General features: G+C 32.8%; 1 protein-coding gene across 3 annotated transcripts in view; it reads right to left on the minus strand.

Moving 5' to 3' along the window:
* Pik3c2g (phosphatidylinositol-4-phosphate 3-kinase catalytic subunit type 2 gamma) overlaps positions 1-12,002 on the minus strand; it is a 332,111-nt gene extending 320,109 nt beyond the window's left edge. For all 3 annotated transcript variants that reach the window (XM_026391946.2, XM_026391945.2, XM_026391944.2), the window contains exons 1-3: positions 11,325-12,002; positions 5,323-5,405; positions 969-1,126 (exon numbers count right to left, since the gene is read on the minus strand). In XM_026391946.2, coding sequence (XP_026247731.2) covers positions 969-1,126; positions 5,323-5,405; positions 11,325-12,002 — 919 coding nt within the window. The remainder of the gene's footprint in view (positions 1-968; positions 1,127-5,322; positions 5,406-11,324) is intronic.
* Positions 12,003-12,345: the final 343 nt, after the last annotated feature.

Genomic DNA, 12,345 nt, shown 5'->3' on the forward strand with positions numbered 1-12,345 from the left:
CCTCTCCTTTCCCACCTCCAATGTTAACTAATGTTCTCACCTATTTTTTCTTATTTCATTTGAGAGTAAAACAGTATCTCATAGGGCAATTTTTATTGATTTCTTTTTTTAAAGTTTCTGTCCTTTTGTTTTTATATTTTTTTATATTTTTCCTTTATATACATGACAGTACAATGTATTTTGAAATAATATACACACATGGAGTATATATTATTCTAGTTAGGTTGTACATGATGTGGAGTTACACTGGTTGTGTATTTATATATAAGGATAGGAAAGTTATGTCATTCTATTGTCATTTGCTGTTCTCATCCCTCCCCCCACCAGCCCTTTCCCTTCATTCCCTTTTGTCTAATCCAATGAATTGTGTTTTTCCCCCCTCTACCATCCCTTGTTATGAGTTAGTATCCACATATCAGAAAGAACATCTAGCCTTTGGGTTTTGGGGACTGGCTTATTTCACTTAGCATGATATTTTCCAGTTCCATCCATTTATTGGCAAATGCCATAATTTCATTCTTCTTTATGGTAATAAAGATGGTAATACTTATTCTGAATAATATTCAGAAAGAAACGAAAAAATGTTCAACATCTCTAGTAATTAGAGAAATGAAAATTAAAATTTCACTAACATTCCAACTCACTCAAGTCAAAATGGCAATTATCAAGAATATAAGTAATACTAAATGTTGATGAGGATGTGGGGGGAAAGGCACACTCACACATTGCTGGTAGGACTGCAAATCGGTGCAACCATTCTTGAAAGCAGTATAGCGATTTCTTAGAAACCTTGGAATGGAACTACCATTTGACCTAGTTTTCCCACTCCTCAGTTTATGCTCAAAGGATTTAAAATCAGTCCACTGTAGTGTTGTAGCCACATCAATGTTTGTAGCAGCATTTAATAATTTCAAGGCTATCAATACCAGCTCTATGAAGATTTTTATATTTAATTACAAGTTGCTTACCATATGGCATAAGATGAAGTAGTTGTGCTGAATTTTCAGCCAAAATATTTATATTGAACTTGGTGTTAGAAAAGAGCTGAAATGGAAATGCTGTAGTGATGCTCCAGATCTTTCCAGAGTTGGAATTCATGTCAGCTGCATGATATGTCTCTCTCAGTCTGAAAAGTATATGGAAGAAAAATGCTTAGGACAAGATCTGCATGATTTCATTTTAAAAGTACCATTCACAAAGTAATTTTAAAGATCTTCTGCAGTGTTTTGCTTTACAAAATTTAAACATGAAAACCTTCGGTTACTAATTTGTGGTACAGTGCATTCACTTGGGTCAGTTGGTAGAGATTGCACTTGTATCAAGAACAAGTGTGAAGCTCTGTTCTCCAGGTTTTCCCCAGAGCCTTTCATTTGAAATAATTAAGAGTACATTTTCATAAATGTAAGACATGACAATTCACTCTGAACATTATTACTTGCATCATTTCCTTTTCTTTTGATGCCTGAATTCCTCCCCTTGGATTTTTCTCGTGCCTTGTGTTGTCAAAGTACAAGTCACTCATTTGGATTTAGAGATATTGGTAAATAAATTCCTTATTTGTGTCTAATTTATAAACATTAGTTTTGTCTTTTTGTTTTCTTTGAATTTTTGGATTTTCCACAAATAATCAAGCCTAGAAGTCATGCATCTATTCTAAACAATTACTTATTACATAAATGAGTCAAGGAATGGCAAAATAGTTTATTCTTGGAGCAGAAGACTTGAATTTGAATCCTGATGTCTCCACTTAGGAATTGCCAGAGGCAATTTAGTTGACTAGTTACTTTGCACTAAAGTGGGGGTTAATATTTACTTCAAAGACTTCTTGTGAGGGTTAAAAAAGAAAAGCCATGTAAAATTTTAAGAGTACGGAGCAATGTAAAGTAGCATAATTATCATTGTATATTACTATAACTTAATTCTTGTAGATATATGTTTTATGTCCACATGTAGAATAATATAAACATATTTACAAGTTGTTATAATTTGGATGTGAGTTATTCCCCAAAGCTCATGTGTGACAATACAAGAAGGTCCAGAGGAATCATTGGGTTGTGAGAGCCTTAACCTAATCAGTGAATTAATCCTTGATGGGATTAACTGAGTGGTAACTGGAGACAGGTAGGGTGTGGCTGGAGGAGGCAGTTCATTGGGGGCATGGCTATGGGGTATATATTTTGTATCTGGAGCTGGGAATCTCTCTCTCTGCTTCCTGATCAAGAAGTGAGCTGCTTCCCTTGGCTATACTCTTCTGCCATCTTGTTCTACCCCACCTTGAGACTGAGAAATGGTGTCTGCTGTCTATGGATTGAGATCTCTGAAACTGTGAGCCCCTAAATAAAACTTTCCTCCTTTACAGATGTTCTGATCAGGTTTGTTAGTCACAGCAGTGAAAAAGTTGTCTAAAACACAAGTAGACATTTAAAAAGCTTTTGATGATGAAAATGTAATTGCAGGGTTTTTAGTGTCAATTATTCTGATACCTAACCTCTTTCTAAATGGAAAATTATACATTCTATATTATACTTTGCATTCTTAGCACTCACTATATTTATGCAGGGCTAAAATAGTGTCCAGCCCTTAAAGTAGCTCATAGTTTAACTCTTCAGATTCCATTGAAATATTGTCTCTATTGACTGATGGACAAGTGCATAGTCACTCAATGGGCCCGTTTTGCATCAGTATCTGCTTGTGCTCTGGGTCCCATTCCCACAGAGTCTGATTCAATATATCTGTGAAGGGCCCCAAACTTACCCTAAAATTAAGTTCTCAAATCAGTTGCTGCTGCTGCTGCTGCTTTGGCAGTGCAGTTTGAGAGCCACAGCTCAGCATAAATATGGGGGCCACTCTCCTTTGTTACTCCCTACCACAAAAGTCTAGACTGGAATCCTGGTTGGAGAGGCTTTAGGACTAGCATTTACTCTCTGATGTGATACTACTCAATGCATTCAGGATTTCAGCTTAAACCATTTGGGAAATTAAATTTAAAATGTAAATTTGTGTTTCATTCTTCTGTAAACCTTTGTTGAGGAGCTTCTGTGGATCAGAAACATGCATATGCTATATAGTATTATATAACATTTTTTTGTAAGAATGTTTCAATTTCTTAAAAGAGCTGGCTTTAAAGTATGTCATAAGAAACCAAAGCCAACAAATTATAAAATCTCTCTAAAGGAGTAGAAAAGAAATGTGAATAACATATTGAAGTATGCTTATTTAAGTATTAGGAAAAATAAGTGTAATTAGATATATAAATCTGTTCTATTATGACTTTCCTGGTTTTGATAAACTTATTGTATAGCTTGGCTTTTAAATTCAATTTCATCTCCTTTTGAATTAAAAATGCTCCGCACATAGTGGATCCTCAAAAATATTTAATGAATGAATAGTATGTTTGTGTATAATGTAACTATGCATATAAACATTTAATCATTTAAAAATGACTGTTTTTAAGTAAAAGTTATTATAGACTGAGAAAAGTAAGTTTGAACATAACCTATGTCTCCTTTTCACTACTCTAAGGTTAATGCTTGGTTGTTTGTTTTAGTTCTTATGGTTATTGCAGAAAACACCACTGATAAAAAGTATATTTAAGAGTTTGAAAAATGCACCAAAATAAGTTACTAACATAACATCATATAAAACATTTTATGTTACTACTGCATCTATAAGATTTGACCTAAGAATATAAAAGTATGCTTTAAAAACAAAAAAGAGCTGCCAGATGAGCTCATAATAAGTGCTCTGTCAGTGTGTTATTCCAAGGAATGATGTCTTATAGTATTAAGAGAGCTATTTCTCATGCTTAACAGGTAGGAATGACCACAATTTAGACTTAAAGTGGCAAATTTCTAGCAATTTTATTAGAGGGATTAGTGTATTTCCAAAAGAATGGATATTGATAACTTTAAACCTGAGCAAGAAATTAAAAAATTACTTTTTCTTTTTAAAAAAATTTCTTTCAATGATGTTTTGCAAATTTAAAAAAATTTATTTGTTTTAATTAGTTATATATGACAGTAGAATGCACTTATATACTTTGATTTATCATACATAGATGGGATATAATTTCTCATTTTTCTGAGTATACATATGTAGAATCACATTGGTCATACAGTCACATATATACGTAAAGTAATAATGTCTGTTTCATTCTACTATCTTTCTTGTCCGCACATCCCCTGCCTTCCCCTCCTTTCACTTCCCTCTACCTAATCTAAGGTAATGCTATTCTTCTTCTTCTTTTTTTTTTTTGCATTACAATTCTTAATACACATATATACCACAATTTTTGTATCTCTGTTTGTATATAAAGTATGTTGAAACCCAATTCACAGTCACATTAACGTTTTTAGCAGCACAATTCACAATAACTAAACTGTGGAGCTAACCTAGATGTCCTTCAGTGGATGAATGGATAAAAAAATGTGGCATATATACACAATGGAATTTTACTCAGCATTAAAAAAGAACAAAACCATGGCATTTGCAGGTAAATGGATGGTGTTAGAGGAGATAATGCTAAGTGAAGTCAGCCAGTCCCCAAAAAACAAATACCAAATATTTTCTCTGATATATTCACACTGAAATAGCCTTTAAACTACCCATTAAATAAATGACTCAAATCTCTAACCCAAACATGTATATTTAGTACATTTAAAATAATGGCCATCAATGGATGAAAAACAAAACAACTAATTGCTAATGAATTGAATTTTCAAAACTGAGCAAAGGACAGATAGCATTACATAAATTTTAATCACTAATAAGAAATTTGTCTTTGAAAAAAATCTATCTTTACATCATAGATTCATTTTTAGATTAGCAAAAAGATCAATGGCGTATTTGTTAATATCCTCTAGTAATCAATTTGGTTTTCACAGAACAAACACACATTCATTTAAGATGTTTAAAATTCTGGCCATCCAATCAAGATAAGATTTAGCTAACATGAGGAAGGCATTCACTCAATTCTAAACAGAATGTACCATGTAAAAAGGTTAATCTGTTAATTTGGGCCTTAGATAGATTTTCATTAAGTGAGAAGTTAATTTAGTACAAATCAAACTAACAATAAGAGCTCTTCTGAAACTATGAAACATTTAACTTTAATTGAATTTTCAAACATAAATATGTCTATAAGACCATAAAAACAATAGAGGTCAATTAATGATTTCAAGAATTTCTATATTTCACTATATTTGCAAGTTACAGAACTTTGAAATTTTATATGCAAAATTAATCAGTTTCGTATTATAAAACTTGACAAATTCATTCATTAAATTTAGGAACTTCAAAATTTAATGAAATAGCAATACTCACTTTTTAACTTTGTCACAAAAGGAGATCAGGGTCGTGTTAGTGCCTTGAGTTACTTCGATGATTTGAATGGAACAATCTATAGGCTTAAAATAAAAACTGCCTTATTAATATAGTTCTGTATAGAGAAAAGATGAATACAATTCTAGAATTTTTGACCTGTTTAAATATTTATTTGAATTTTATTTTTAATTTTATTCAGATATTTTATTGAGGCAATACTAAATATAGAAAAATTCATAAATTTTCAGGAATATAATATGAATTTTGAGGAATACACATAACACTTTGATGAAAATATAGAACATTTCCCACACATCTCCTTTAAATTCATCTGCAAATCTATTTGGTAACTACTATTATCAGATTTTTATCATCATGGATTAGGTATATGTTCTCTTGTCTCTTTTGTCTCTTAAATCACATCTATTTTTGAAATGTACTGATAATCTAATACATATCTGTAGTTCATCATTTTTATTGTGAACTAGTAACAATTCTTTGTGTGACTATTCCACAATTTGTTAGTCATCTTCTTACTGATGAACATTTGGGTTATTTTAGCTTTTAAATATTGTAAAGAAAACTATTATATATTTCATATATAAGTAATTATTTGGGCATATGCTTCACTTCTTGGGAACATACACAAATAGTTCAGTTAGAGTGTACATATATGACTGCTTTTAAAAGAGATAATTTTTGCCTTATGTATTTTGCAGCTTTATTATTAGCTACATATGCATTTACATTTATTATCTCTTCTTAATTGCCCCTTTCATCATTACAAAATGATTTATTTTTCTCTAATTACATTCTGTCTTTAGCTATACTTTTCCTGATACTAATGAGCATAACAGTTGTCATTCTTTGGTAGTGTCAATTCGATTTTGTTTATTTTACTTCAATATATCTGTGCCCTTGTTTCTTAAGTTTATATGCTTCAGACAGTAGTAGAGTCTTCTCTTTTAATCTAGTTTTTCAATTTATGTGTTTTCAGAAAGATTTATATTAAATATATTTATGTAGGTTGTCCTATTTCAGACTATTGTATTTGTATTTATTTCTACTTGTTTCTCCTATTGAATTTCTACCTTTTCTCCCTTTTCAGTTTGATATTTTTCCTATTTCATTTAGTTCCTTTCTTGATTTCTTTGTATTTTTTTTTAGTGTTTGTGCTAACTCTAAAGATTACAATATGCATCCTTAATATATCTCAGTTTATTTAGAATTAATGTTGGAACATACATTTAAAATTTATGATAGCAAAAATGACATTTACCCCACTCTCATGCTTTTCGGTTATTTCCATATATTTTATTTCTGCATATACAATAAATCCCATTATAACATGCTATTATTTTGATTTAGTCACCTCTCTTAAAAAATTAAGAGTAGCATTTTGTATTATTCAGCACACTTACTATTTTGATCACACTTTCCCCCTTCCTGGATTCCATCTGTTGTCATTTACTTTGTGTGTGAAACATTTACTTTGGTACTCCCTCTTGGCATGTTAGCTGAATAACTTCTCTCAATACTTGTTTGTATGGCAGTGTCTTTATTTCAATATTGAAACACACTTAGTGGATATAAAAGTGTGCATTCATTTTTATTTTTTCTTTTGAATAACTTAAATGTATCATTCACCTGTGTCTGGCTTCCATTGTGTCTGATGAGAAGTTTGTTTTCATTCAGATTTTTACTCCACTCTTTGAATTCCCACCTCCCCCCAGCTTCCTTTTAAGATTTTTCTCTTTAACTTTGTGTTTTAGATATTTGAGTATAATAGGTCTACATGTGGTTAACTTTGAATTATGTTTCGGATATTTCGGATATATTGGACTTCTTAGATCTATAATTGAATACTCTCAACATATTTTTAATTAGTGCTTTAGAGATATACATAAAGGTGGAATACATAAATATTTATACATGCACATAGCATAATTTTTGTCAATTTTTTTTTATATTTCTTCCTCTTTCCCATCCCTCCCTCTCAACCTCCTTATACTTCTCTGACTTCCCTATCTTTATGATATCCAATCCCTCTCCATTTCCCCTTGTTATTTGCTCTAGTTAGGGGATGAGAGAACATTTGACATTTGATTTTCTGAGTCTGATTTATTTCACTTAGCATGATGTTCTCTAGTTCCATCCTTTTGTCATAATTTTATTTATGGCTGAGAAAAACTCCATTGTGTATATAAACTATATTTTCTTAATTCATTCATCTATTGTTGGGCACTGGGATGCTTCCATAACTTGTTTATTGTGAGTTGTGCTGTTATAAACACTGACATAACTGCTTTGCCATAGTAAGCTGTTTTTAGTTCTTTTAAATAATTACTGGGGAGTGGGAGAGGTGGGTCATGTAGTAGTTCTATTCCCAGTTTTTTTGAGGAATCTTCATTGTAATGTTCAGAATAATTGTATGAATTTGCAGTCCTACCAATAATGCATGACTCTAACTTTTTCCCCCATCCTCACCAACATTTATTATTATTTATATTCTTGATAATTCCCATCCTGACTGGAGTGAGATAAAATCTCAGTGTAGTATTCATTTGCACTTCCCCAACTGGTAGGGATTTTGAAAGTGTTTCTTCATGTATTTGATGGTCATTTGTATTTCTTTTGAAAAATGTCTGTTTAGCTCTTTTGTCCATTTATTGATTGGGTGCTTTATCTTTTTGGTGTTAAGCATTTTTAGAATTTTTTTGTCCTGCACTGGGGATTGAATCCAGGGATGTTCAACCACTGAGCCACATCCCACCCCTTTTTAAATTCATTAGGGCCTCACTATGTTACTGAGGCTGGTTTTGAACTTGTCTGCCTCAGCCTCCCAAACTAGAAGTACAGGCATGTGCCACTTCACTGGGCAATTTTTAGAGTTCATTATATATTCTGGATATTTATCCCTTGTCTGACCATGAGTTTTTCAAATTAATTTTTCTCTCTATTTGTCATCTTCTGCTAGCATTCCAAATGTTCATAAATTGTCCTCCTTGTCTCAAAAGTCTCTGAATCCCTGCTCATTTTTATATGGCTCTTTTATTTTTCTCTTCGATGCAGGAATTTCTATTTTACTTTCGACTTCACTACTTTCCTCTATCATTTCCCATCTGTTTGTAAGCAGATGCTATGACTCTCATTACAGATACTATTTTCAGTTCTTTAGTTGGCATTTCATTTCTTTTTGCTTAATTTTCATAGTCACTAATTTCTTATTAAGATTTCTCATTGTACTATCCATTTTGAACATCTTTTACTTTATTTAAATATGCTTTTAGGTAATTATACCTTAAAATCTCTATTAATTCCAACAACTGGCTCATCTCAAGAGTATCTTTCCACTGACTGTATTATTTTCTGGGTCAAACTTCCTGGCTTCTTTACATATTTATGCATTTGTAATTATTTGTTAAGTATTGTAGATGGTGTGTTATGAATTGTGATTTTTTTAAAAAAAATAAAATATAGAAACTTATTTTGACAGGTTAAAGTTTGTCAGCCTTAAATTTTTGTTGAATTATTCATTTTGGTTGGTGTAGCATTTGCTTTTGAGCATGACTTTTACTCTTAGAAAATAGCTTTGTGGGCTCTTATTGGAATACTTGAGGTGCTCAGCTCAGTCTTTTCTTTAGCTTTGCCATATCTTCTGTATCGTGTAACTTCTACTTTGGGTGGCAAAAACAATCACCATTTACTTCTCAGTCAAAAGCTGACAATATCTACTGAGCCTTGCAAACACATCCCAAAACTTGGCCAAGAGCATGCAATAAATCTTCTGTGGCATCCTGATCTCCGGCCACTGCACGGCTCCCTCTTTTCTAGCACTCCACCCTGCAAATCACATCTACTTCTGCAACTTTCAACTGCTGCTTCATTCCCTAGCTCGGTGTAATATTTCTATTGGAATAAGGCTCCACCAGACTGCAAAGCAGCAGAAACCACCCTTAGGCAGAAACTAGGTTATTCACCTGTCTCACTTTTCTGAAGGATCAGTGTTCAATAATGCCTGTTGTTCAATGCCTGCAACCAGCTGCTTCATATATTTTGTCTAAGTTTACAGTTATTTTCAGCAGTAGGGAAAATTTAGTACTTGTTACACTGCCATGGAAAGAACTAGATGTCCTTAGTATTTGTTGACTTTTGATTCAGGTCATTTGAGGTGTTACCTCCTGTGCAAGTGCTTCAGGTAGAATTGGGTGTTTCTTCTTCCAGACACTCACCCCTTCTGTTATTTTACTGTGTTGCCATTATTTGTTTGCAAGTTAATTTGAGCAGTATGCTATTTATGAATTCATATAATCATGGCTTTACTTCTTTGCATTTGTTTTTCCTAGTACGTCACTATATACTTTAAGGGTTTGATAAAGTTGTTGAAGAAGTGAAGAATTATTTTGCCTCTCCCTCTAAATTGCAGTTGCAATAGCAGTTCTTCTTTTTACTGTTTACCTCTGGCTTCACTTATGTCTAGACTTAGTATAAGCACAGAAATCTTCAAATATTATACGGAAAACTCTATGGTTACTGAAATGATTGGAAAGCTGCTAATAAAACTACTAAGATGAGTTGCACAATAATTACTTAATTTCCTACTCCTGGAATTCTCCCAACAGAAGTTGCCAGCCAATAATATAATTTAAGAGTCTCTGGGTAAAAGGACATTTTTCCTACCAATAATGATAATGAAATTTTAAATCATTATAGTGTGACTCAAAATATAAATGTAATGAAATATGTGTGTGTGTATGCATAATGCAGAAAGAATACATAATATTGTCAGCTAAACCTCAAACTATGATATTTTCATTTGTTTATCTAAGTACTGAAACATTTTTATTTGGCTTTGATGAAAATGGGACTTTAGAAATAAAATTTATAAGTGATGGGAGGGAAGGGGAGAGGAAGGGGGAAAGGAAGGACAGCAGAATAAAATAGACATTATTATTGCTGTATGTATATACGTGACTGCATGACCAATGTGATTCTGCAACCTGTACACTCAGAAAAATGAGAAATTATACCCCATCTGATTCAAATGTATGATATGTCAAGATCATTTTACTGTCATGTGTAACTACCAAAAATAAATAAAAAAGAAATGAAATTTCTAAAAATTTCTTTTTTCCAGAAATAGTTATTAATTCAAGAAAATGTAATTTGTGAAAATAAATGATTTTTTATTGGTTGTTCACAACATTACAAAGCTCTTGACATATCATATTTCATACATTAGAATCAAGTGGGTTATGAATTCCCATTTTTACCTCAAATACAGATTGCAGAATCACATCGGTTACACATCCACATTTTTACATACTGCCATATTAGTGACTGTTGTATTCTGCTACCTTTCCTATCCTCTACTATGCCCCCTCCCCTCCCCTCCCATCTTCTCTCTCTACCCCATCTACTGTAATTCATTTCCCTCCTTGTTTATTATCCCATTCCCCTCACAACCTCTTATATGTAATTTTGTATAACAATGAGGGTCTCCCTCCATTTCCATGCAATTTCCCTTTTTTCTCCCTTTCCCTCCCACCTCATGTCTCTGTTTAATGTTAATCTTTTCTTCCTGCTCTTCCTCCCTGCTCTGTTCTTAGTTGCTCTCATTATATCAAAGAAGACATTTGGTATTTGTTTTTTAGGGATTGGCTAGCTTCACTAAGCATAATCTGCTCTAGTGTCATCCATTTCCCTGCAAATTCCATGATTTTGTCATTTTTTAGTGCTGCATAATACTCCATGGTGTATAAATGCCACATTTTTTTTTTATCCATTCATCTATTGAAGGGCATCTGGGTTGATTCCACAGTCTAGCAATTGTGAATTGTGCTGTTATGAACATCGATGTGGCAGTATCCCTGTAGTGCGCTCTTTTAAGGTCTTCAGGGAATTTCTGTTTAAGATTAGCTACCTTCATTACCTATTAATCTAATTCATTGTTCAATGACTCTTTCACATTCATAATTTTAGATCCACATGCATACACATACCTCAATGTTTTCGGGCCCTGTGTTTTCCCTTGTCTCAGGTAGAAAAGAGCCTTTAATGAACATTGGAGAAGGTTCTACAGTGTTCATGCTTCCACTTCTTTTGTTGTCGTCTTTTTGCATGATGTCAGTTGAGAAGAATGGATGTACAGGGGGAATGTTACCTTCAAATCCTATGTGGTAGTTAGGATTTTCATTTTCCAGTACTCTTTGTGGATTAATTTTATCCAAACTAGTGGAGGAGGGAGTTGAAATATTGCATTTGGAATCCTCAACACCATGGTGTTTTCCTATGGAGTTTTCCCCGGAGCTGTCTTTATTCATGATTTGAGGTTTTGGTAGCACAGAAGCCCTAAAACCAATAGCTGATGTTTTCCCAACTTGATGCCAGGAGAATTCAGGGATTTCAGAAGTGAATTCATTCAAGCATATTTGGTGTGTTCTATCCAATGAATGCCCTTTTGTTTCCTGGTTTGGTGCATGGGACACAAAAAAGGTGTTTTCTTCAATTTCACTCTGATAGAATGGAATTTTATTACTGATCTCATCTACTAGGTGATCAAAACCCAGACAGACTTGCCTAGAAGGCATGGGTTGGGTTACAAGGTGAAATTCTTGCTGTTCAGACTGCTCTTCATCTGATTCATTAGGCTTTGGATCTGCTTGCCAACTATATGCCATTCTTTATGTAACAGAAAATTTACTTGACTCCGAATATCTCTTTGTAATGATATTATAAAATAAGGTAGAAATCTTCCTAGAAAAAATCATAAAAGGAAATAAAAAACCATTGTTAGTTACCAATAAAGGATTTTACAAGAAATAAATATGATGGATAAATATATAGAAGTGTTTTGTAGTTTTTTCTTGGCAAGAGGAATCATTTCTTGAGGACTACAAAATTGTATCAGGGCTCCGAGGATTATGAATTTGAGAAAGAATATTAATTTGGATGGACTCATACAACTCCTATGATAGAAAAATAAGTCCATCTCAATTATAATTAGAGTGTCATAACTCTATC

The sequence above is a fragment of the Urocitellus parryii genome, chromosome 5, assembly GCF_045843805.1.
Source record: "Urocitellus parryii isolate mUroPar1 chromosome 5, mUroPar1.hap1, whole genome shotgun sequence".
Lineage (NCBI taxonomy): Eukaryota > Metazoa > Chordata > Mammalia > Rodentia > Sciuridae > Urocitellus > Urocitellus parryii.